At 43.1% G+C, this 27,541-nt stretch overlaps 1 protein-coding gene across 2 annotated transcripts in view; it reads left to right on the top strand.

The window, feature by feature from the left end:
- Positions 1-27,541, top strand: part of SPIDR (scaffold protein involved in DNA repair) — a 581,260-nt gene that overhangs the window by 528,328 nt on the left and 25,391 nt on the right. For both annotated transcript variants that reach the window (XM_040431991.1, XM_040431990.1), the window contains one exon: positions 1,662-1,721. In XM_040431991.1, the coding sequence (XP_040287925.1) occupies positions 1,662-1,721 (60 nt within the window). The remainder of the gene's footprint in view (positions 1-1,661; positions 1,722-27,541) is intronic.

The raw sequence follows: 27,541 nt of genomic DNA, 5'->3' as shown, positions 1-27,541 counted from the left end.
TCGAGACATTCTGCTCATCTGGCGTCACAGCAGTCACAAATATTTTGGCTTCCAGTACACCAAGGATTAAGAGCATAAACCAAATATAGTGATACCATGTCTTACTGGGGTATATATTTTAAACAATATAAAATGTTAAAGGGCATCTGTCAGCAGATTTATACCTATGAAACTGGCTGACCTGTTACATCTGCACTTGGCAGCCAAAGGCATCTGTGTTGGTCCCATGTTCATATGTGCCCGCATTGCTGAGAAAAATTATATTTTATTATATGCAAATGAGTCTCTCGGAGCAATGGAGGTGTTGCCATTACTCCTAGAGGCTCAGCTCTCACTGCTACTGCCATGCCCTTTGCACTTTAATTGACAAGGCCAGGCAGGGAAAAAGTCATCACTTAAAGCAGAGAGAACTGAGCCTCTTGGAGTAAAGGCAACGCCCCTGTTGCACCTAGAAGCTCATTTGCATATATTAAAACATTATTTTTCTCAGCAATGCGGGCACATATGAACATGGGACCAACACAGATGCCTTCAATGTGATTTTGATGTAGTAATGTTGGTGGAAACGTTAGAAAAGTAGAAATGAAGGTTTCATATATTAGGTGAAGAGTGAAACTGCAACGTTTTATTAAAGGGATTCTGTCACCAGGTTTTACCCCTGTCAACTAAACATATGCTGATGTTCAAGGCGTCTTCACGATTCCTAATGTGGGCTTATAAATGTCATCTGTGGGCTTATTTAGCTAAAAAACAGCTATTACTAACCTGTCAGTCAAACAAATAAGGTGCCCAAGGGGATGTTAATGGATGCAAGGTGCCGGCCGCACCTGCCGCCGTTCGTGCCCAGCGCCGCCTTTCCAGACTTCTGCGCCGCCTCCTAATCCTCTGTGGCCTCTCGCTCTCCCTCCCCCCTCCTCCTGCTGTAAGATCTTGTGCATACAGGGGTTGAGCGATGTGCCGGCGCATGCGCACTTCGCTGTAAGAAGCCAAATGGAGAAGTCCGCACGGGCGCATCAGGCAGAGCCCTGTGCGCAAGCGCGAGATCTTACAGCAGGAGGAGCGGGGAGGGAGGGAGAGTGAGAGGCGGCACAGAGGATTAGGAGGCGGCGCAGAAGTCTGGAAAGGCGGCGCTGGGCACGAACGGCGGCGGGTGCGGCCGGCACCTTGCATCTATTAACATCCCCTTGGGCACCTTATTTGTTTGACTGACAGGTTAGTAATAGCTATTTTTTAGCTAAATAATCCCACAGATGACATTTATAAGCCCACATTAGGAATCGTGAAGACGCCCTGAACATCAGCATAGCTGACAGGGGTAAAACCTGGTGACAGAATCCCTTTAAAATGTCCTTGAATTTTCAGAAAACTTTTCATATGTTAAAGTTTTGATAAGTGGGGGTCTGAGTGCTGAGACTCCCACTGAGCGCTTCTCTTTCCGTGTTCTAGTGATTTGTGGGGGTCTCAGACCCCACCATTCTAAACTTTTGATATGTCAAAAGGTTTCTGAAAACTCAGAGACCACCAGTGCCACCTCACATATATACACATGCCATAGTGCTGATGCATGCTATACTTTATAGTGCTCCATTTATGTCCATCAGTTGTATCTTTCGATTTCCCCATTGCAGTTTACTATTATATCTCTTCCCCTTCATTTCTAGATGGAGGCTTTGAGCCAGCGATGCAGCTTTTGGGCAACAGTGATATATGTGAAGCCTCAGGTAAGGTTTCATGTTTTTGCTCCAGAGAGATGATTGCTTACATCCTAAGCCTCACTATGTACGAATGAAGGAAACCACAAGCGTTCATCAGGGAATTGTCATTTATCATGTACTGCCATAATTAACACCACTAAGTACAGTGCGCATGGACTCAGTTCACAAGTCACATAGGGAGAGTTTGAATGTGTAAATGTAATGTCAGCAGGAGAGATTAAACCATCTGTGCACCTATTGAGCAGGACATGCAGTTTACATTACAGGAATTCCCATATACCTTGTACAAGTAAAGGGAATTGGATCTGATTCCTGAATCTTACTTAGGCTATCGCGGAACGGCCGCACGGGACGGGACCCCTCGGAAGCACTACGGAGTGCCTCCGTGGGATTACGTCCCGTACTTCCGTTCCGCTAAAAGATAGAACAAGTCCTATCTTTTTGCGGAACGGCCGGATCGCGGACCCATTAAAGTGAAAGGGTCCGCGATCCGATGCGGCTGACCTACGGCCGGCGATCGTGCATTGCGGCCCGCCATTTGCGGGCCGCAGCACAGGCATGGGTCACACACGTTCGTGTGAACTCGGCCTTAAATGATTTAATTTACTGCTGCTTATATGGCAACATATGTCGACAGCTTCAGTAGACATTGTCATCGTTCTGTCCCTATCTTCGGGTGCTCACAAACGACACTGAGCAAAAATGTAAACGCAACATTTTCGGTTTTGCTCCCATTTTGCATGAGCTGAACTCAATGATCTAAAACATTTTCTACATACACAAAAGACCTATAACTCTCAAATATTGTTCAAAAATCTGTCTAAATCTGTGTTAGTGAGCACTTCTCTTTTACCGAGATAATCCATCCCACCTCACAGGTGTGGCATATCAAGGTGCTGATTGGACAGCATGAATATTGCACAGGTGTGCCTTAGACTGCCACAATAAAAGGCCGTGCAACACATCTCCGTCGCATAGAGTTGATCAGGTTGTTGATTGTGGCCTGTGGAATGTTGGTCCACTCCTCTTCAATAGCTGTGCGAAGTTGCAGAATATTGGCAGGAACTGGAACACGCTGTCGTGTATGCCCATCCAGAGCATCCCAAACATGCTCAATGGGTGACATGTCCGGTGAGTATGCTGGCCATGCAAGAACTGGGATGTTTTCGGCTTCCAGGAATTGTGTACAGATCCTTGCAATATGGGGCCGTGCATTATCATGCTGCAACATGAGGTGATGGTCGTGGATGAATGGCACAACAATGGGCCTCAGGATCACACCGTATCTCTGTGCATTCAAAATGCCATCAATAAAATGCACCTGTGTTCGTTGTCCATAATATATGCCTGCCCATACCATAACCCCACCGCCACCATGGGCCACTCGATCCACAACCTTGACGTCAGAAAACCGCTCACCCACACGACGCCACACACGCTGTCTGCCATCTGCCCTGAACAGTGAAAACCGGGACTCATGCGTGAACAGAACGCCTCTCCAATGTGCCAGACACCATCGAATGTGAGCATTTGCCCACTCAAGTCGGTTACGACGACGAACTGCAGTCAGGTCCAGACCCCGATGAGGATGACGAGCATGCAGATGGGCTTCCCTGAGTCGATTTCTGACATTTTCTGCAGAAATTCTTTGGTTATGCAAACCGATTATTCCTGAAGCTGTCCGGGTGGCTGGTCTCAGACGATCATGGAGGTGAACATGCTGGATGTGGAGGTCCTGGGCTGGTGTGGTTACACGTGGTCTGCGGTTGTGAGGCCAGTTGGATGTACTGCCATATTCTCTGAAACACCTTTGGAGGCGGATTATGGTGGAGAAATGAACATTCATTGCACAGGCAACAGCTCTGGTAGACATTCCTGCAGTCAGCATGCCAATTGCACGCTCCCTCAAACATTGCGACATCTGTGGCATTGTGCTGTATAATCAAACTGCACATTTCAGAGTGGCTTTTTATTGTGTGAAGTCTAAAGCATGCCTGTGCAATATTCATGCTGTCTAATCAGCACCATGATATGCCACACCTGTGAGGAGGGATGGATTATCTCAGCAAAGAAGAAGTGCTCACTAACACAGATTTAGACAGATTTGTGGACAATATTTGAGAGTAATGGGTCTTCTGTGTATGTAGAAAATGTTTAGCTCATGCAAAATGGGAGCAAAACCGAAAGTGTTGTGTTTATATTTTTGCTCCGTGTAATTTCCCTATCTTAAACACACTTGGGTCGATTTACTTTAAAGCCATTTAGCATATATACATTTTTCCAAATAAAGTTTCATTAAAGTGGTTGCCTAGTCCAGGTAAGGCTTACTTATTGCATAATGAGACATATTATTACAGCACTCCACCAATCTGGGCTTTTTGGCAAATTGTCCAGAAAGAAGCCTCTCCTCAGTAAAAAACCACATGAAAGCCTACCTAGAGTTTGCAAAAAAAGCACCTGAAGGATTCTTTGACTGTGAAAAACAATTCTAAGCATCATGTCTGTAAGAAACCAGGCACTGCTCACCACCTTCCTAATACCATCCATACAGTGAAGCTTGGCGGTGTCAGAATCATGTTGTGGGGGTGTTTTTGAGCTGCTAGGACAGGGAAGCTGGTCAGGGTTGTGGGAATGCCAAATGGAGCAAAGCACAGAGATGGGCCAAAGGTTTACCTTTCAACAAGACAATGACCCTAGGCATACAGCCAAGACAGCATAGGAGTGGCTTACGGACAACTCTGTGAATGTCCTTGAGTGGCCCAGCCAGAGCCTTGACTTGAACACAATCGAACATCTCTGGAGAGACCTGAAAATGGCTGTCCACCGACAGTCCCCATCCATCCTGACAGTGCTTGTTAGGATCTGTAGAGAAGAATGGCAGAAAATTCCACAATCCAGGTGTGCAAACCTTGTGGAGGACTGGAGGCTGTAAGGTACTTCAAGTAAGTCCTGAGTAAGGGGTCTGAATACTTAAGTCAATGCATTATTTTAGTTTTCCATTTTCAATAAATTTGTAAAGATTTCCAACATTCTGTTTTCACTTTGTCATTATGGGGTATAACTCTGCAACATAACAAATTGTGAGAAAAGTGAAAAGGTCTGAAGACTTTTTGAAAGCACTGTATTGTTCATGAATTTCATTGTGCATTGAGATTACTATAAAGTGAGGGATTGCTGTATATGTACACATACTGTATAGGTACATTTTCTCAGTCTATGCATTGTATGTTTTTATATACATGACTTGTATCTTGTGGAGTTGTGCTAGTATTAATATTTTAAATATATTCCCAAATACATTTCATTAGTTATAATGGCTTGTTTTGTCTGGGGAGCAATCATCAGGGGGAATAAAATGCCAGCCGTCCTATTAGTACACAGAAAACCTGTCCTAATCACACAGGAGGACAAGTTACTTCACAACACTGAGGTAAAGAGCTGTCTCATCCTCCTCTCCTACTTGTCAGGGATGATAATCCTGAATACAGCCTTTAAGATCTTCAGCTCAATCTCTGTAGGAATGGAGTTCATGAGGAGGCATGAAGTACAGTGTTGTGAAGTAACTTGTCCTCCTGTGTGATTAGGATAGGTTTTATGTGTACTAATAGGGCGGCGGCCATTTTATTTCTCCTAATGATTGCTCCCCAGACAAAATAAGCCATTATAACTAATTAAAGGTATTTCGGAATATAATTATGATAAAGTAATATTTAAGTATTTTCAGTAATTTGGTTTTCTTAATTTCCGGAGAACCACTTTAAGAAGGCAATAAATACAGAAACATCTCTCAGTCAACAATTTTAGATGTAGGTAGCTTCTTCGTTATGCAGTATTTGTATGTTAAAGAGGACCTGACACATTGAAAATGCAATGCAATCTGCAGGCAGTATGTTATTGAACAGGAGGAACTGAGCAGATTGATATATATTTTTATACACACTTACATAGAGAATGATGACACATCCCATGTGTACAACTGAGATCAGAAACAGGAGAGGTTTAAATGTAATGTATACATTACAACATTTACTGAAACTATATATCAATCTTCTCAGCTCCTCCTGCTCTATAGTATGCTGCCTGCACATGAAACTGCATTTTGTGGTGACACCTAAAGGGGTTGTCTGCTTTTGTTATATTGATCAGCTGTTTGAAGAGAACGCAGCTCTCGTACAAGTACTGTGTTCTCTTCTCTGTTTACCTGCTCGGTGTCAACATTGCAGCGGTATGCAGGTGTAATTACAACTCCGCCATCCCATTTAGAGCCCATCAGGTCCCCGCGCTGCTGTGGCGGGGACCCAATGGGTGAGAAGGCAGCCCGATGCCGTGCAGAGGATGGCCAATGCCTTGCACGGCAACGGGACCTTCGTTCTACGGGTGCCCAGGAGATCCAGCCTCAGGCTAGGTCTCCTAGGCAACCTGTTAGTGTATTACTCTGTGTAATACACTAACAGGCAATGCATTACAATACAGATGTATTGTAATGCATTGCAGAGGGGATAAGACCCCAAAAGTTAGTCAGAAATAAAGTAAAATAAAAAAAAGTTAAAAACTGTGTTTAATAAAAAAATAAAATAAAGTTTCAAGTAAAAAAAGAATAAACGCCCCTTTCCCCCTGATTTTATAATAAAAAATTGAAAAAAAAAGGAAAAAAACACACACATCAGGTATCGCCGCGTCTGTAACGACCGGCTCTATAAATATATCACATGATCCACCTTGTCCGATAAGCACCATAAAAATTTTTTAAAAACGGTGTAAAAAAAGGTTACCTTACATCACAAAAAGTGCAACACCAAGCGATCAAAAAGGCGTATGTCCGACAAAATGATACCAATAAAACCGTCACCTCATCCCGCAAAAAATGAGCCCCTATATAAGAAAATCGCTCAAAAAATAAAAAAGTTATAGCTCTCAGAACATGAGACACTAAAACACTTTTTTTTTGTTTCAAATATGCTATTATTCTGTTAAAGTGAAATTAATTTAAAAAAGTATACATATTAGGTAACGCTGCATCCGTAAGAACCAGCTCTATAAAAATATAACATGACCTAACCCCTCAGATGAACACCGTAAAAAATAAAAACTATAAAAAAAAAATTGTCACCTTACATCACAAAAATTGCAACACTAAGCAATCAAAAAGGCGTATGCCCCCCAAAATATTACCAATCAAATCGTAACCTCATCCCGCTAAAAATGAAACCCTACCTAAGACAATCGGTAAAAAAATAAAAAGCTATGGCTCTCAGACAATGAAGACACTAAAATATGATTTTATTTGCTTCAAAACTGCTATTATTGTGCTAAAGTGAAATAAATAAGAAAAAAAGTAGACATATTAGGTATTTCCACGTCCGTAACAACCTGCTCTATAAAACTACCACATGACCTAACCTCTCGGATGAACACCATAAAAAATAAAAACAGTGCCAAAAAAGCCATTTTTTGTCACCTTACATCACAAAAATTGCAACAACATAAAGTGTAATAATGAATGATCAAAAAATCATATGTACCCAAAAATGGTACCAATAGAAACGTCCACTTTTCCTGCAAAAAATGAGCCCCTGCACAAAACGATCGGCAGAAAAATTTTAAAAAATAAGGCGTTCAGAAAATGGAGACACAAAAACTTTTTTTTTTTAAATGCTTTATGTAAAACTGAAACAAACAAACAAACAAAGAAAGTAGAATTATTTGATATCATTGCATCCATAACAACCTGTGCTATAAAAATAGCACATGATCTACCCTGTCAGATGAATGTTGTAAAAAATAAAAAATAAAAACACTGCCTCACAACAAACTTAATATAGAGCAATTAAACATCATATGTACCCAAAAATAGTACCAATAAAACTGGCACCTTATCCCCGATTTTCCAAAATGGGGTCACTTTTTGGGAGTTTCTACTGTAGGGGTGCATTAGGGGGGCTTAAAATGGGACATGGCATCTAAGAACCAGTCCAGCAAAATCTGCCTTCCAAAAACCATATGGCGTTCCTTTCCTTCTGCGCCCTGCCGTGTGCCCTTACATTAGTTTACGACCACATGTGGGGTGTTTATGTAAACCGCAGAATCAGGGTAATAAATATTGAGTTTTGTTTGGCTGTTAACCCTCGATGTGTTAAAGAAAAAAATGGATTCAAATGGAAAATCTGCCAAAAAAGTGAAATTTTGAAATTTTATCTCCATTTTCCTTTAATTCTTGTGGAACACCTAAAGGGTTAACAAAGTTAGTAAAATCTGTTTTGAGTAGCTTATGGGGTGTAGTTTCTACAAGGCGGTGATATATGGGTGTTTTCAACTATGTAAGCCCCACAAAGTGACTTCAGACCTGAACTGGTCCTTAAAAACTGGGTTTTGGAAATTTTCTTAAAAATTTTAAGAATTGCTTCTAAAATTCTAAGCCTTCTAACGTCCTAAAAAAATCAACTTACATTTACAAAATGATGCCAACATAAAGTAGACATATGGGGAATGTTAATAAATATTTTATGAGGTATCACTTTCTGTTTTAAAAGCAGAGAAATAGAAATTTTGAAAATTGCAAATTTTTCTAAATGTTTGGTAAATTTGGAATTTTTTCATAAATAAAGGTGAAATACATTAAAGAATTATTAGGAACACCTGTTCTATTTCTCATTAATGCAATTATCTAGTCAACCAATCACATGGCAGTTGCTTCAATGCATTTAGGGGTGTGCTCCTGGTCAAGACAATCTCCTGAACTCCAAACTGAATGTCAGAATGGAAAAGAAAGGTGATTTAAGCCATTTTGAGCGTGGCATGGTTGTTGGTGCCAGACGGGCTGGTCTGAGTATTTCACAATCTGCTCAGTTACTGGGATTTTCACACACAACCATTTCTAGGGTTTACAAAGAATGGTGTGAAAAGGGAAAAACATCCAGTATGCGGCAGTCCTGTGGGCGAAAATGCCTTGTGGATGCTAGAGGCCAGAGGAGAATGGGCCGACTGATTCAAGCTGATAGAAGAGCAACGTTGACTGAAATAACCACTCGTTACAACCGAGGTATGCAGCAAAGCATTTGTGAAGCCACAACACGCACAACCTTGAGGCGGATGGGCTACAACAGCAGAAGACCCCACCGGGTCACACTCATCTCCACTACAAATAGGAAAAGGAGGCTACAATTTGCACGAGCTCACCAAAATTGGACTGTTGAAGACTGGAAAAATGTTGCCTGGTCTGATGAGTCTCGATTTCTGTTGAGACATTCAAATGGTAGAGTACGAATTTGGCGTAAACAGAATGAGAACATGTATCCATCCTCTGGTGGCTACTTCCAGCAGGATAATGCACCATGTCACAAAGCTCGAATAATTTCAAATTGGTTTCTTGAACATGACAATGAGTTCACTGTACTAAAATGGCCCCCACAGTCACCAGATCTCAACCCAATAGAGCATCTTTGGGATCTGGTGGAACGGGAGCTTCGTGCCCTGGATGTGCATCCCTCAAATCTCCATCAACTGCAAGATGCTATCCTATCAGTATGGGCCAACATTTCTAAAGAATGCTATCAGCACCTTGTTGAATCAATGCCACGTAGAATTAAGGCAGTTCTGAAGGCAAAAGGGGGTCCAACACCGTATTAGTATGGTGTTCCTAATAATTCTTTAGGTGAGTGTATATTGACTCAAATTTATGACTATCATGAAGTACAATGTGTCACGAGAAAACAATCTCAGAATGGCTTGGCTAAATAAAAGTGTTCCAAAGGTATTACCGTACCACATAAAGTGACACATGTCAGATTTGCAAAAAATGGCCTGGGCGGGAAGGTGAAAACTGGCCCGGGGTAGAAAGGGTTAAGACACCTGTAAGTCATGTCTTTCACAAGGACCATGGCAGGCAAGTTGTATCTGGTGTGATATGTGTATGAATGTGAGAAGACAAATTGGTCTTAGGCTACATGCACACGACAGTGAAAAAAAACCACATCCGTTAAAAACGGACACACTGTCCGTTTTTAATGTCCGTTTTGCACCAGTTTTTCATGTCGGTTAAAAACGGACATGAAAAATGGATGAATTTTAATGGCAGTTATTTCTAGACCCACCCTTCTGAGAACACCCACAGGATGGTAGGCCCCCAGCTAAAGTAATGTCCCCCCATAGTGTAGAAATTATTATTTTTTGCTTCCCCCAGCTTTAATAATGCCCCCAATGTAGGGCCCCATGTTAAATAATTCCCCCCATGGTTTAAATAATTCTCCCATAGTGGCCCACCACGGCAGGTCCTGCTAAATGGAGAGAAGAGACTGCCGCAGCACGAGCAAGTAGATGAAGTGAGTTGTTTTTTTTTAACCCCTAAATGGCCATATAGACAAAGTGTACCCTTTTTTAACGGCCGTTAGACGGGTGCACTCCTGTCAATCGGCCGTTAAAAACGGTCTCATTGATTTCAATGGGGTCCGTCTGGTCGTGGAAACGGCCAAAAATAAGACATGTCCTATTTTTGGACGGACGCTATTCACTGGCCGTTAATGAAGGCCAAGTGAATAGCCCCATAGCCTTTCATTGGTGCTAAAAATGGCCTTGTGACGGACGTTACTTAAAGGCCGTCACACAGCCATTATTCACTGTCATGTGCATGAGGCCTTAGAAAAACAAAACACATTTGTAACCGCTTAGACCTGATCCAAAGCATGTGCCTGTTTTATGACTGTCTGTAGTATTGGAGATATATCAGGAGTGGTGTGAAATTTTACAGAATATCTTACAGGCACAGCTTATACAGTTTGAAGAGGTTGCCCACCTTCAGGGTGCATTTCAGCCAGAAGCCCCATGTTGCCGGACCTGGAGTGGGAAGCATAATTATCTTCTCCTGGCATCAGGTTCCAGTTCTTTTAGTCCCCTGTTGCCGCTCAGGGCCGGTGCAAGGATTTTTGCCAACACAAGCGAAGTTACATTTTGCCCCCCCCCCCCCCCCCCAGAACTCCCCCTAACACGGTGTTAGGGGGTATTGTGTATATATGGGGTGTTATAGGGGTGTATAGTGTATGTATGGTGGATTATATGACTGTATAGTGTATATATGGGAGATTATAGGACTTTATAGTGTATATATGGAGAATTATAGGACTGTATAGTGTATATATGGAGGATTATAGGACTGTATAGTGTATATATGGGGATTATAGGGCTGCATAGTGTATATATGGGGATTATAGGGCTGCATAGTGTATATATAGGGATTATAGGGCTGCATAGTGTATATATGGGGGATTATAGGACTGTATAGTGTATATATGGAGAATTATAGGACTGTATAGTGTATATATGGAGAATTATAGGACTGTATAGTGTATATATGGAGGATTATAGGACTGTATAGTGTATATATGGGGATTATAGGGCTGCATAGTGTATATATGGGGATTATAGGGCTGCATAGTGTATATATGGGGTGTTATAGGGGTGTATATATGGATTATAGGACTGTATAGTGTGTATATGGAGGACTATAGGGCTGTATAGTGTATATATGGAGGATTATAGGACTGTATTATACAGTCCCCTCCCCCTACATGGCACATTTTCCCCCTCCCATGTCCCCCCCTTCCCATTAATGATGTGTAAAAAACTTTATGCTCGCAGCTCACCTGGCCCTGGTCCCGCCTGCAGCAGCTCCCCTTCTCCTCTGTGTGGTCATGGTATCTTCTCTCTGCTTCAAACAAACGCTGGTTTGAGGACCTTTTCCGCTGAGCCAATCACTGGCCTGACACGTGACACAGCCGCGTCCACTGATTGGCTGAGGTCCTCAAACTTGTCGGGAGCCCAGAGAGAAGATACCAGGACCACACAAAGGAGAACAGGAGCTGTGGCTGACGCTGACTGACCTAGTCCTGGAAGCAAAAAATAAATAGCCATGCACAATTTCAGGTGGACACTATAGTTTTTGCCCATAGGACATACATGTAAATGACTTTATAACGATTCAGAATTCATCCCCATGGGATGCAACTGCTACATACATGAGTCATGTCCATCCATGTACAGAAGAAAATCCCTTATATCTAAGCTGACGGAGTGCATTAGAGGGCACAGCCTGATATATTGGATGCACACATAGTAATACACTATAGTACATTGCAGTAACTTACCCTTCATGTGAACTGCCCCCGCTCCTCAGCCTGCATGTCCGTCTGTAGCTGCTGCTGTAGACCCACGCTCTGCGCATGCGCAGCTTGCTCTTTTGTGAGGAGCGCAACGGAGACTTTCTCTGTCCCAGGTCTTTCTAATAAGATCCCACCCCCCCTGACCCCGTGACCGTGTTGCTGCCGCTCTGTGAGTGAGGGCCGGGGCCACACGACACACACGCATGCTGTGGTGGGCGGCCGGCGGCGCTGCGGTGCAACTTCGCAAGTGATTTATTTAAAAAAAAAAAAAGTTACATTTTTCCGCCCCGGCGTTCCCCCCCCTTCCCCTTCTCTGCGCCCTAAGGCAGCCGCTTGGTCTGCTTTATTATAGCGCCGGGCCTGTTGCCGCTCTTTGGTCCCGCTCTTCAACATCCAGTTTGACAGGGGTCATGTGTGTCACGGCAGCCAATGACTGGCTGCAGTGGGTGACATGTTCCTCATGTGCCTTGTGACCCATTGAGGTAATGCATAGGGGACACATAAATCTGCCCACCTTCTCCCACTGTATATAACATCGAATTAAATAAAGTTCGTTAATTGTAGGGGTGTATTCACACAAGGCTGCAAGGTCCAAATATAGGGATGAGTCTATTTCCCACTTTCAATATAAAAACATACAGCATGGACCTGCGCTCTTTGGAACAAGTAGAGTCTCTTTCCTTATGGGGTGGACACCCTTCACAGACGCCGAGATCCTCCTCAAATCACCTCCACCAGGTTTCTTCACACTGCCAACTCTTTATCATTTAGTTGAAAGTGGCTTGTACCCACGAATGGCCGTAACCTCCGTGTACCTTATTCTCAAAAGAACAGAGACATAGCACAGACAAACAGAGACATCGACAAAACGGAGGCTTCGCATGAAGACACTTTAATAACTTACATAAAACCACTTGAGCAACACATTTAACATTAAGATCACTTGACCTGGGTTTCACTGCGATTCTTCCAGGGCATCACATAAGTTATGGGCCGTGGTAGCAGAATCCATAACGGAATTCTTAGTTGACCCGAATCTTGTACGCCGAACTTAAAAACACAAGTTCGCTCATCCCTATTCATAGTTGTCCGCTATCTACAGGATACGGAATAACTGTTAGATTGGTGGTGCTCCTACCACAGCGGGTATTAATACCATCTCCCTGTCACTCTCCAGTATTCAAAAGCTTTGGTTTAGTAACTGGGCAGAGGCACGGGAACATGCCATCAATTTATGCGCTAAGCTGCGTTTAACGCTATTCACAATGGTGGTGTGCTCTGGTTTCTGTGTTTTTTTTTTATGCCAATAAAGATATTCCTTTAAAAACAGGTCCTGTTAGAAGCCAGTTGTTTCATCAAGATTTGTTCGGATCTCTGTGAAAATGGACCTGTCATACCAGTTGTGGGTCTGTTAAGGCAGTGGTCACTAACCTTTTTCTGTGCCAGGGACCGGTTTAACGGAAAACTATTTTCCCACTGACTGGTTGAGGAGCGGTGGTAGAAAGTAAAGAGGTTCACAGCAGCATGGCCGGTGTGACTATTTATTAGGAACCAAGAGTGCACACACAAAAAGAGACGACGTTTGTGTGCACTCTTGGTTCCCAATAAATAGTCACACCGGACATGCTGCTGTGAACCTCTTTACTTTCTACCATTGCTTATGGGACTGCTGTGGATCGGTGATCCTATCGTGGCTAGTGCATTCCGGATTGGTCAGGAGGTCCATTTGTGCTGCTCTGCAACTGTCTTCTATCGCTGGTTTGGGAGCGGGGGATGTGACGCTAATAAATTACGCACATAACAAAAAAAAATTATTAATAACCCTTTTTAGGCCCCCTCTCGCCACAATGACTTACAGATGATGTCTCCTCGGACAGGAATCCTTCTCTTTCCTTTTTTGTGAGCCTTGCACAGATTAATCTGATGACGTCTCCAGACCACAACTATATCTGTATAATTGTACATGCCTATTCAGTATTAATGCCTGCTTGTATGCCCCTACTCAGAAATAATGCCCATTTAGAGCCCTATGTACATATAATAAGGCTACTTTCACACCTGCGTTAGGTGCGGATCCGTCTGGTATCTGCACAGACGGATCCGCACCTATAAATGCAAACGCTGGTATCCGTTCAGTACGGATCCGTCTGCATAACTTAGTCAAAAAAAAATCTAAGTCTAAGTGTAGGTCAAATGGATCCGTCCTGACTTACATTGAAAGTCAATGGGGGACGGATCCGTTTACAATTGCACCATATTTGTGTCAATGTAAACGGATCCGTCCCCATTGACTTACATTGTAAGTCAGGACGGATCTGCTTGGCTCCGCAGCGTTTTGGTGTCCGCCTCCAGAGCGGAATGGAGGCGGAACGGAGCCAAACTGATGCATTCTGAACGGATCCGCATCCATTCAGAATGCATTGGGGCTAAACTGATCCGTTTGGGGCCACTTGTGAGAGCCTTGAAACGGATCTCACAGGCGGACCCAGAAACAGCAGGGTAAAAGTAGCCTAACGCCCCCCCCCAGTAGTGCCCTGTTCACATTTAACTCACCCTTTACATATAATGTCCTCCAGTAGTGTCCTCTTCACATATTATGCCCCCCAGTTGTGACCTCTTTACCTATAGTGCCCCCCAGTAGTGCCTCTTTAAATATTGTGCCTCTTTACATACCGTATATACCTGCCCCACTACCAGTAGTGCCTCTTTACATACAGTGCTAATCCCAGACCCCCCCCCCATTAAGTTGTACATCCAGCCCGTCTTGCTTGGTGCCCCCAGTAGTCTTCACAACGGAAAAAATAAAAAAAGAACAAAATACTCACCTCCGTCCGGCTGTCTGTGATGCTGGGCTTTTACAGCCTGCTGCTCTGGCTCCCTGTGCTACAGTACAGGAATCGCGAACATCATTGCGACCTCCTACTCCGGATCTCTGGTGGCATGATGACGTCATCACGCCGCCTCTGACCCGGCACAGGAGGTTGCGATGATGTCGCGACCATCCTGCACCTTAGCACTGCCTCATAGGCCTCATGCCTAGTGGCTTTCAGCCTATGAGGCTAAACGGCGTGGCACAGGAGCCAATAGTTCCTGTCCCCGCACACCTGTACCAGATGATCCACGGCCTGGTACTGGTCCATGGCCAAGTGATTGGGGACCGCTGTGTTAAGGGTTATGAATTTACATAATTCATCAAGTTGTTTTTGGACAATGAAGAACCCTAAAAGGCTGCAATCACATTCCACTCATAGTCAATAAAGGCAATTCTTTCTTGCTCTTATCAGTTGCTGACATGGTACAACACCAAACTGCTACTGTTCTTAAGACACAAAGGAAGACGCTGACATCTGATGTCCTGCCACTGCGTCCATGCCTTATCTGTCCTTGTGGCCAGTCTGCGCTCAGGTCAGCCTTCCTGTCTGTGTAGCTGGAGCCCTTGAGTGAGAAGGATGAATCCTACTGATTAGTCCCAGTCTAGCTCATCCTGGCATGTGGTACCGCAGTGCCCCACTGATGAAAGACTCTCACAGGTTATTTGTTGCCAGCTGATAGAGATGGATATCGTGTCTTGCTTTTCTTGCTCTATGATTGATGATATAAATTGTGGAGACATACAGAATTAATTCATGGGATTAGACATTCTGCTGCATTAGGTTGCATTTTGTTTAGTATCTCTACTGTCAAAAGTCAGAAGCATAGCAATGTTTGATCCTTCCAGGGACCGTACAGAGAACAAGATGCAAATGTTAAAAAGCTGCGCACACAGACTGAACTGATTTTGGCTTTCTCTCCCACTGCGTATTATAACACATGGCTCACATATTTCTCAAGCAGTGCTACCCTCCACTAACAATTAAAAGATTGCATTAAAAAGACATTAAAATGTCTAATTAATTGTTTTACAGCAGGCCTGACCCTACACTCTCTGACAGCTATGATTTCCCACAAAAGAGAAAGGTAACAGCTTCTTTAGCTCGTGTAGGACTGCAAGAACCAAGCCACCCTTCAGCACTGTGCAGTACCTCATTAAAGGGCAGACTGGCACCCAGCAGGTCACCTTTATGGTTGAGAACTATATGCCAGTGTTTGTACATATGTTGTTTTCTTCATTGGTTGTGTCAATTCAGCAAGTGCCATTTATTATGTAGAGAAAGTTAATACAAGGCAGTTACTAATGTATTGTGATTGTCCATATTGCTTCCTTTTGCTGGCTTGATTCATTTGTCCATCACATTATGCACTGCTTGTTTCTATGGTTACGACCACCCTGTAATCCATCAGTGGTGGTCGTGCTTGCACACTATAGGAAAAAGCACCGGCCTCTGTGGTGGCCTGGACTGTGGGAGTGCTCATAGGCTGGTGCTTTTTCCTATAGTGTGCAAGCACGGCCACGGCTGCTGGATTGCAGGGTGGTCTGTAACCATGGAAACGAGCAGTGTATAATGTGATGGACAAATGAATCCAGCCAGCAAAGGAAGCAATATAGATAATAACAATACATTAGTAAGTGCCTTGTACTAACTTCCTCTACATAACAAATGTTATTTGCTGAAGTGAGACCGCCCCTTTAAGGCTGCGTTCACATCTGCTGCAAGCTGATCTAGCAAAAGTGCAACAGTTTTTGTCCTGCCGAAACCCAGCATTTATGCTGAAAAGGGGCCGGATCTCCGCCACACCTCATTACAGTCAAAGGGGATCCGGCAGTGAACTATAGAATCTGACAAAGCCAGATCCATCGAAATTCAGCAGGCTGCTCTCTGCCTAGAACAGCCTGCCAAATCTGCTGCCGCAGATGTGAACATGGCCTAATCAAAGTCGGGGGACAATGCTATAAAATTGCCACAGTTATAGCATGTCCTTTATAGAAGGCGTCAACTTGGTTTGAAGCAATGCACATGAGATTGCTGTCAACCATATAACTCTGCCATACACATCTTTTTTTAAACTTTAGGTTCACACTAGTGTTAGGCGATCTGGCACGCTGTTCATGCATAAATGCCTGCTATTGACCGGACAAAAACCACTGCATGCAGCGGTATTTGGCCAAAACCCGTCATGTATGCTGGAAAGAGATCGGATCCCATTATAGAGAATGCCAGTATCTGGTGAAATCTGGCAGGTTGTCCCCTTCCGGATTTAATAAGGCAGATGTGAGCATACCCTTTTAGACACCCCATGCAGAAGACACACTCCATGTTACAAGATTATTTTGCTCTAGAAGAGCAGCCTATGGGAGAGAATAGTTCCACAATATGGCAGCTGTTGCTGCATCCCATTATTTCCTGATGGATTTTTAGTACTGTCATAGAGCCATGTGCATGAGGCCGAACTGAGCAAACAGGGTGTGAATATAGCCTTATAGGTAGGCGCACTGTGCATTCTTCTAGAGCTAAGTCAGATAGAAAGATTTATAGAACTACATGTCTCAAACGTCTAGGGCAGAAGACAGCAACCTACAGGTCACCTCTCCGTCCTTTGGGGTTACTGTATGTTACTAATCCATCTTTTTGAGATATTCAATAGATTTGATTGTCTATGCAAAGTATACACATATTAATCAGCCCAATCTGCTGTCAGAAATATCCAGGGAAAAAGTTAGGCTAATCACCGCAGGGGGGAGATGCTTGAAGTGCATTTTTGCCTCCACTAAAGTCTTCAGGGATCACAGCTTGAGATCGCCTGCCTAAAAGATAAGCCCTGTGTCTTTTTGTTTATCCAGTATTATTTTACAAAACACATATTGCAGCAGGTAAGGAAGACGGGGCAAAACCGTTATTCTGGCTTTTAGGTCCAGCAGGAAACACATTTGACTTCTCCTGGTTATGTGCTAGTTGTAGATAAAAGTGTCCCAAAGTCCCACCTTTTGTGGATCCGGTTACAGTAATGAAGTGCACCACTGTTTCTCCTGTCTGCGCACAGTCTGTCTGTCTATTTAGCCTTGTTGGTGTCCTTTAATTGTCTTGCGCTTCTAACATCAGAGACACACTGGACTGTTTTAACTTAGACAGGCTCCAGTAATAAAATGTCTGCTATTTTCAAGGTCCGAGACAGCGGTGTGCTTCATGACTTGACAGGAACAACAGCAGTGTGCTTACATTGCCTTCATTATATGCAGATCAAAGGCCTAATGTTTTATTGCATGGTCATATTTGTGCATTTCTTGGGCCAACAGGAAAAAATTGAACACATATTGTTACGTGCTTTAAATGGTTTGGTGTTTTTTTTGTTGTTGTTGTTTTTTTCCTGTGGATACGCTTCATCTTATGATACACCTCATTTACATGTTGACAGCTCATATCACCTCAGCTAATGTCCGCTTTTGTTGTATCAATTAGGGTTGTTTGCACTTGCTATAAGCAGTTTTAGGTGATGCTGGAAAATTAGAAAGGGTGGAAAAATATGGAGGGTAGTTCTCTCCGGCTAAAGGTGCCCATACACCTTCACTAGCTCAACGGCTTTATTTTCAGACTTCACATACATGTGTGTTTTCAATGAGGGCTTTGACAGTGGCTTATTTCGTGCAGAAACGAAATGAAATCAAATTGAAATTAAACATGCCCGCCCCTTCGTTCCCTCTACCATCTGCCTTCAGCAGGTCGGGACACCCCCTAAACACATCAGATGGTGTATTTACACATAGTACTTTTGGAGTGTGTTTGTCGATGATTGGAAAATCTTGTAACATAAAAAGAAAACCCAATTAAAAACCCAAAAACATCTTTATTTTTTTTTCTTACAAACATGTTTATTTGTGCAAAAGTAAAAATAAATAAATATATACATATTGATAATACTGCATCTATAACCACCTGTATAGTATGATTACTTATCCGTTATGGTGAACATTATAAAAAGTACCAAAATGTTAGTTTTTTTTGTTCACTCCACCTCCTAGAAACAACGCTATGAAAAGGAATCATAGGTCGTATATTAGGACTTCAAATAATAAGGATTCCTTGAGATCATGGAACCCGTTGTGTTATTTCTCAATGAGCTCAATTTTGGTGCATTTCTTTTTTATACGTTCTAATGAAGGTTGATGGGAGTCCTGATACTGGAACAATATGATCTACGGCTAGGCTTCCTTTTGTGCTGCTCAAGTTTGTCCATATTTTCAAGAACCCAACACCGGCCTTTTATGACAAATGCTTTTTGGCTTACAGCATCTGTTTTGCATGTTCTATTGCTCATGTAGATGCAGAGCTGTTTGCACAGAACATGTATGGCAGTGCAGAGGACTGTATAGCTTCTTAGCCTGGAGCCGTTCAGACTCCATGTGCTGTTGTACAGGCTCCGTTGTGTAATGTACCGTATGTATGGAGAAATTCTATGGAAGAATACCTACAAATTGGAACCGTTATACAGCTGTGAGCCGTTCAGACTCCATGTGCTATTCTGTCCAATCTGATGAAAACATTGGGTCATGTACTTTCTTAAAATCTCTCTTGAGCAGATCCAGCACGAACCAAGCGCTGACATCTGCTCCATACACTGCATGTGCTCAGAAGTCCTGATATTTGCGTTCCCAGCTCCTCCACCATGACCACCACTGATTGGCAGCCTTAGGCCTCATGCACACGACCGTTGTTGTGTTCCGTTCCGCAAAATGGGGTTCCGTTGTTCCGTGATCCGTTTCCGTTTTTGTTTCTGTGTGTCTTCCTTTATTTTTGGAGGACCACCAGACATAAAGAAATGTAAAAAAAAGTTTAAGACAGGTTTGCCATGCAAATGATAGGAATAAAACGGACGCGGATGACAAATCTTGTGTGCCTCCGTGTTTTTTATCGGTCCCATTGACTTGAATGGGTCCGAGAACCGTTTTTCATGGAAATAATAGGACAGATTATATTTTTTTGACGGACTGGAACCACGGATCACGGACGCGTATGGCAAACGGTGCACTAGCCGCATTTTCAACGGCTCCATAGAAATGAATGGGTCCGCACCTGAAACGCTAAAATCGGCGGAACGGACGCGGAAGCAAACAACGGTTGTGTGCATGAGGCCTTATTCCTATACACAGTATAGGAGGAGAGCTGTCAATTATCCATAGGAGGATGAGGACTGCCAAACTCATGCAGTGTATTGATTGAACTCCAGAGCTCTAGAGATTTAAGAAAATTACTAGGTCAATTGAAGTAAGTGACCCAACATTTTCATCAGAAAAGTTTATACCAACTTCAGATTGGGCAGCATAGACCTGGTGACAGATTCCATTTAAAAGGAATTTGTCACCAGCGACCTCCCTATCCAACTGTTCCATAGACACATAGCTGTGGTTTTGCCTGATTAAAATACTGTATTTTTTTTTCTTTTACTTGAGCCGAGGCTCCATTCTTGAGTTACGATGCTTTTTCTTTATATGCAATTTAGGCCTTTGGTGCAATAAGGTCGTCACCATTGCTTTTTTTGCACCCAAACTCCACTCTTTTCAGTGGCCAGCCCCTTACTTGCTTTGCCATTGCCCGGCCCTGTGAATCAAAGCAGCTGGGAGGGGCTGACCACAGAAATGAGTAGAATTTGGCTGCAACAAGAGCAATGGTCATGCCCTCAAAAGCCTAATTTGCATATTAAGAAATAGTAACATAACTTGGGAACGGAGCTGCGGATAAAAAAAACAAACTGCGTTTTACTCAGATGAACCACAGCTATGTGTCTTTGCAAACAGCTTGATAGGGAGATCGCTGGTGACAGATTTAATAATATAATCTACTTGTCTGGGCCACAGATATTGGGCGTGATTCAACAATTTTCTGTAAAATATTCAACTGAAGAAGGTATACAATATATCCCTGTAAACCAAATCTGATTACTATTCAGTTATGTAGTTAGGCTACTTTCACACTAGCGGCAGGACGGATCCGACAGGCTGTTCACCCTGTCGGATCCGTCCTGCCGCTATTTTGCCGGATCGCCGCTCCGTCCCCATTGACTATAATGGGGACGGGGGCGGAGCTCCAGCGCAGCACGGCGAAAGGCCGCCGGACTAAAAGTACTGCATGTCCGACTTTTTAGTCCGGCGGCCTCTCACCGCGAACTGCCGTGCTGCGCCGGAGCTCCGCCCCCTGTGCCCATTATAGTCAATGAAGACGGAGCGGCGGCACAGCGAAATAGCGTCAGGACGGACCAGACAGGGTGAACAGCCTGTCGGATCCGTCCTGCCACTAGTGTGAAAGTAGCTTAGTCATTGCAATCAGAATATTTTTCATTGATCGTCAATACTGTAGTAGGAATAGCTGCATAGTAAAGTTTACGTGGCTCTCACATATTGGCCCTTTACTATGAATAAGATAACAGAAAAAGTATAGTCTAATAGTGACAATGTGAAATAAATCGAATCAATAAATATTGTACACAGGAACCTGTCCTTCATAGCTATAAACTGAAAGATATAAGAGCAGAGTCCTTCGTCCTGATCTACTGATTTCCATATGTTTCCTCTCTGAATGTCTTTCTTTATCTAGCCGCCCCCAGAATTTTTTCAGGACGGTTCACGTTCTAGTAGATAAACAGTAAATGATGGACTTCACTTCCGGTCTCATATCATAAAGAGCAGTATGGAGGCAGGTGATGAAACTCACCTTGACAGTCTGATCTCAGAGAGTGGGCGAGTTCACTGGTAAACCGCCTGTAAAGAATGTAAGTGGGAGAGGCTATGGTTCACAGATTACCACATTCATCATGTCAGTTTACCTTACAGTACAGTTGAGTTTTTTGTTTTTTTCATTATTTTGTTAACCTGCTGGTTTCCAGACAAAAAAAAAGCAAAATGTAAAATTGAACATAATCTGGAAATCACTGTAATCTGTAAACTATAAGATCCTCATATATGCCTGTGCGATGCACTCTGGAGGAAGAAAATGTTGCTGCTTGTTACTGCATCAAGTGGCTCTGGCATTCACGTATTACAATAATTACTAGTCAAGTAATATTTGTATATCTTGCTATGTATGAGATTACATACACATCTCTGAATGACTGGCCTGTGTGTAGTGCATATCGTTATTTCCATGAATGGAAGTGAGGTCACATGATAAGGCAGAATAGTTATTATTTAATTTTTACAGAACAAGAAATTCTTATTAAACTGTTAATATAGAGGTTAGAATGCAGCCAAAGTGTCTTAAAAAGGGATGTCCACCTGTAAAAAAACCCTTTTCAGCAGCCTCTCGGTTCTGGCTCCTTCAGTCCGCCATGCTCCTGTTTCCTGCTTGTCAACTTATGGAGTGGACGGGAGCCAGATGTGCTGCTGCGTATAATGACTGGCCTCAGTGATGACACATATCCCAGGCGGTACGTGACCCAGTGACAACCCCTTTAAAGCTGTAGTCCTATCTTCTAAAGTTATGGCATGTTCCTAGAATGACTGCAGGAAGACTACAATGTACAGCATGTTCAGAATGTCTTAGGACTCTTTTCTTTGTATTTTGTCTTGCAGCACCTTGCTAAAATTAAAAAAAAAAAATGTTTCCCACATAATTCTGCACTCAATACTCCAAAAATGAGAAAGTTAAAGCAGAATTGTAGATTGTTTTGTAAGTTTATTGAAAAGGAAAAGATAAAGCTTTGCATGGATATAAGTATTCAGACCCTTTACTATGACACTTGAAATGTAGCTGTGGGGCCCCCCAATTCTCTTGATCATCTCTGGGATTTTTATACACCTTGATTTGAGTCCACCTGTGGTAAATTCAGTTGATTGGACATGATTTGGAAAGACACATCACTGTCTGTATAAGGTCTCACAGCTGACAATGCATATCAGAGCAAAAACCAAACCACGAGGAATAAAGAACTGCCTGTAGAGCTCAGAGACAGGATTGTGGGGAGACACAGACCTGAAGAAGTGAAACATATTTATGATGCACTGAAAGGTCCCATAAGCACAGCGGCCTGTGGACTCTCCCTAGAGCTGGCTGTCCCAACAAATGAAGTAATCAGGGGATAAAAGCCTTAGTAAGAGAGGTGACCAAGAACCAAATGGTCACTCTAGCTGAGCTCCAAAGATCTTGTGTACAGATGGGAGAAACTTCCATAAGATCAACCATCACTGCAGCACACCACCAATCTGGGCTTTATAGCAAAGTGGCCATAAATAAGTCTCTTCTTAGTAAAATATACATACCCCTCCCTCCCCCCTTGGTACTTCCAAAAAAGCACCTGAATGACTTTCAAACTGTGAGAAATAAGATTGTCTGGTCTGATGAAACCAAAATGGAACTTTTTGGCCTCCATTCTAAGCGTCATGTCTGGAGGAAACCAGGCACTGCTTATCACCTGCCCAATACCATCCCTACAGTGTAGCATGGTCGTGGCAGCTTAATGCTGTGGGGTGTTTTTCAGCAGCTGGACAGGGAGACTGGTCAAGGTTGAGGGAAAGCAAAGTACAGAAATATTCTTAATGAAAACCTGATCCAGTGTGCTCAGGACCTCAGAGTGGACTGAAGGTTCACCTTCCAACAAGACAATGACCCAAAACACACAGCTAGACAACACCAGTGGCTTAGGGACAACTCTGTGAATGTCCTTGAGTGGTCCAGCTAGAGCCCTGACTTGAATCCAATCAAACATCTCTGGAGAGACCTGAAAATGGCATAAGGCTACATGCACACGACAGTGAAAGACGGACATGTGATGTACATTTTTTTAACGGCCATCACACGTCTGTTTTAAGACCGATGGTAGTCTATGGGGTTATTCACACGGCAGTTTTTTGACTGTCAGTGAAAAACGCACGTCAAAAAATAGAACATGTTCTATCTTGTCCGTTTTTCACTAACAGACTGCCCCCATATAATTGAATGGGTTCATTTTTAACGTCCGTCTCTCAGAAAGGCATCAGTGAAATAGAAGTTCGTTAAAAATGTCGTGTGCATGTAGCCTTTAGATTCCCAAAGAACACTGGAGGCTGTAATCACTCCCAGAAGTGCTACATCTAAGCAATGAGTAAAGGGTCCGATTACTTATGCCTGCCGTTGACACTGTCAAAGACTCTCTCCTGTTACAAAACTTCACCCTCAGCATCATAGACCTAGCCCTCTCCTGGATCTTCTCATACCTCACCAACAGAACCACCAGCGTTTTCTATTCATACACCACCTCCTCACGCCCCCTCTCTGTTGGTGTACCTTAAGGCTCTGTCCCTGTTCCCCTACTTTTCTCCATTTATACATTCGACCTGGCATAGCTCATAGAGTCCCATGGCTTGCAATACCACCTCTATGCTGATGACACTTAAATCTACCTCTCTGGCCCAGATGCCACTTCCCTGCTATCCAGTATCCCAGCATGTCTGTCGGCTTTATCTTCATTCTTCTCCTCCCGCTTCCTAATTCTCCACATGGAGAAAACTGAATTTATCATCTTTACACCATGTCACTCAGCCCCCCTACCTGACCAGTCCATTACAGTTATTAGCACAATGCTTTTTCCAGTCTCTCAGGTCCACTGCCTGGGGGTAACATTTAATTGTGCCCTGTCATTTATGACACACATCCAAATCCTTACCTCGACCTGCCACTTTCAACTCAAGAACATCTCTCATATTCTCTCCTCCTTCACCCCCTAAGTCAACTAAAATGCTAATGCATGCCCTCGTCCTCTCCTGCCTGGACTACTGCAACATTCTCCTCTGTGGCCTCCCATCTAGCACTCTCGCTCCCCTCCAATCTATTCTCAACTCTGCTGCTGCATTTAATCCACCTTTCTCCTTGTTTCTCCTCTACCGCTCCCATATGCTAATCCCATTTATTGGTTCTCCATTGCCAGCAAATTCAGTTTAATATACCACCAAATACATATAAGGCTGTCTACAACCTGTTCCCTGCTTGCATCTCTGACCTGCTCTCCACACAGCCAGATAAGTAGCCTCACCTACTGTGTTCTTCCCACTTTAAGCTCTTGCATTAAGGGTCCTTCTTGTTTATTGTATTTTTATATTATATTTGTGTAACCCACTCTTGATGTACAGCTGTAATATATGTCTCCAAATATAAAATATTTACGTATGAAAAATGTATCAACCTGATTTGGTTATCCTTTCCAAATCTAGTGTATGCTTATTTGGAGTAAAGAACACCTGGAGGACACATCACCAGGATTAAACAAGAGTTATATAAAAAATGAATAATGCGATTTATTATCGGTCTTCATAAGAGTTGATTACTTACAGAAATAGTTTAGGAAAAGTCTTAGTCTAATTGTCCATGAGTGAATGTTGGTAGTCCTTAAGGTATAGTCCTGATCAAAAGTTTAAGACCACTTGAAAAATGGCAAAAAAATCATATTTTACATTGTTGGATCTTAACAAGGTTCCAAGTAGAGCTTCAACATGCAACAAGAAAAAATTAGAGTGAGACAAAACATTTTTTGAGCATTCAATTAATTGAAAATAACGATTACACTGAAACAGGCTGTTTTTCAGCTGATCCAAATTTTAGGACCACTTGCCTTTAAAAGGACAAATCTGTGCAAAGATGTGGATTCATTGTCATTTTCTGTCAGGTAGTCACACGTTGTGATGGCAAAGGCAAAAAAAACTCTCCCTTTTTGAACGTGGTCGGGTTGTTGAACTGCATAAGCAGGGTCTCTCACAGCATGCCATCGCTGCTGAGGTGGGACGCAGTAAGACAGTCATTTGGAATTTCTTAAATGATCCTGAGGGTTATGGAACAAAAAAGTCAAGTGGAAGACCCAAAAAAATGTCATCAGCACTGAGCCGGAGGATCCAATTGGCTGTCCGTCAAGACACTGGACGATCCTCGACCCAAATTAAGGCCCTTACTGCTGCTGACTGCAGCCCCATAACTATCAGACGGCATCTGAGACTGAAGGGCTTCAAAAACAAAAAACGTCTTCAAAGACCCCGTCTCCTTGAACGCAACAGAACTGCTAGTTTGGACTTTGCAAGAGAGCACCAAACATGGGACATTCAAAGGTGGAAGAAAGTTTTATTCTCTGATGAGAAAAAAATGTAATCTTGATGGTCCTGATGGTTTCCAACGTTACTGGCATGACAAGCAGATCACACCTCAGATGTTTTCTACGCGCCACAGTGGCGGGGGCACCATAATGGTCTGGGGTGCTTTTTCCTTCAGTGGAACAATGGAGCTTCAGGAAGTGCAGGGGCGTCAAACGGCCGCTGGCTATGTCCAGATGTTGCAGAACGCTACAGTACACAATGCCCGCAGGACAAGGGACTTCTTCCAGGAGAATAACATCACTCTTTTGGCCCATCCTGCGTGTTCCCCTGATCTAAATCCAATTAAAAACATTTGGGGATGGCAAGGGAAGTTTACAAAAATGAACAACAGTTCCAGACAGTAGATGGCCTTCGTGCGGCCGTCTTCACCACTTGGAGAAATGTTCCCACTCACCTCATGGAAACGCTTGCATCAAGCATGCCGAAACAAATTTTTGAAGTGATAAACAATAACGGCGGAGCTACTCCATGTTTGGAAGTTGGATATCTGTTTTGGGGGGGGGGGGGGGGGGCGGGGTTTAGTTTTTTTTTGGAGGTGTGGTCCTAAACTTTTGATCAGCTGAAAACAGCCTGTTTCAGTTTATTCGTTGTTTTCATTAAATTGAATGCTCAAAAAATGTTTTGTCTCACTCCCATTTCTTCTTGTTGCATGTTGAACCTCTACTTAGAACCTTGTTAAGATCCAGCCATGCTAAATATGATTGTTTGCCATTTCCCAAGTGGTCTTAAACTTTTGATCAGTACTGTATCTTTGTTGAAGGTCAGGAATCCTCTTCTCAAGCTCCATGTGTCTTCCCTTCATTTTCTCCAGCAACCAACAACCCCCAACAGAGAGTGAGAGTGAGTGTAAGAAGACCCCCTCTTGTCTGTCCATGTCAGTCATTTATACCATAGATACAGGCGTGTCTTTACAAATGTATGGGCTTATACATTGTCATATATGGTAGACTTCAAATATAGTTCTTGACGTCCCCATACAGACCTCCCATTGCCAAGTGTATTACTATAAATGGTGTGTAATGTAATGCATACTTTATATTAAATATCAAATAATATTATATCACATATTATTTAACAACAGCTCCATGGAATTAATGGCACTTTCAAATCAATAGTAAAAATAATAAATAATAATTTCACATTATATGATCTGGAATTTTTTTGAATGTATAGCCTCCCTGGTTACATCTGTTGATTTTTCGGCAGATAATCACTAACAAGCTTTCGTAGTAATGCTCATTAGCATTCATCTGGCAGTCTAATACTGCCTCAGACTGCCCAATGAATGAGCAAATGCTTGTTCATCGGGCAATCCAAATCTTTTGACAGGTTAAAAAAAATCATCTCTTGCAGCCGGTAGTTTGTGGTGTCTAATCACGATCTGCCTCCGGTGTTCTGTCATTCTGGTGGACCTTATCGATATGTGATTCTCCTCTAATCCACCAATCGGCAGCCTCACACACGGTCACACACCCCTGCAAATCCTCCAATCACTATCCTGCGGGTGCAAATGTAGGCGGGTCCTGGCGGAGGAGGACTGCATGCAGCTCAACACGTCCTTTAAAGGCATCGCCTGGAACTCCCTCATGGCCATAGATATCGCCATGTCCAAGAGGCTCGGTGTCTGTGCCCACAGCACCTAGTCTTGGGGAAGCGCCCGCTCTATGGTCAAGCTCATCGGCCTAACCAGCCAC

This window comes from Bufo bufo, chromosome 5 (assembly GCF_905171765.1).
Source record: "Bufo bufo chromosome 5, aBufBuf1.1, whole genome shotgun sequence".
Classification (NCBI taxonomy): Eukaryota; Metazoa; Chordata; class Amphibia; order Anura; family Bufonidae; genus Bufo; species Bufo bufo.
Note: the sequence above shows the minus strand (reverse complement) of the source record. Positions and strands in the feature narration are given on the sequence as shown.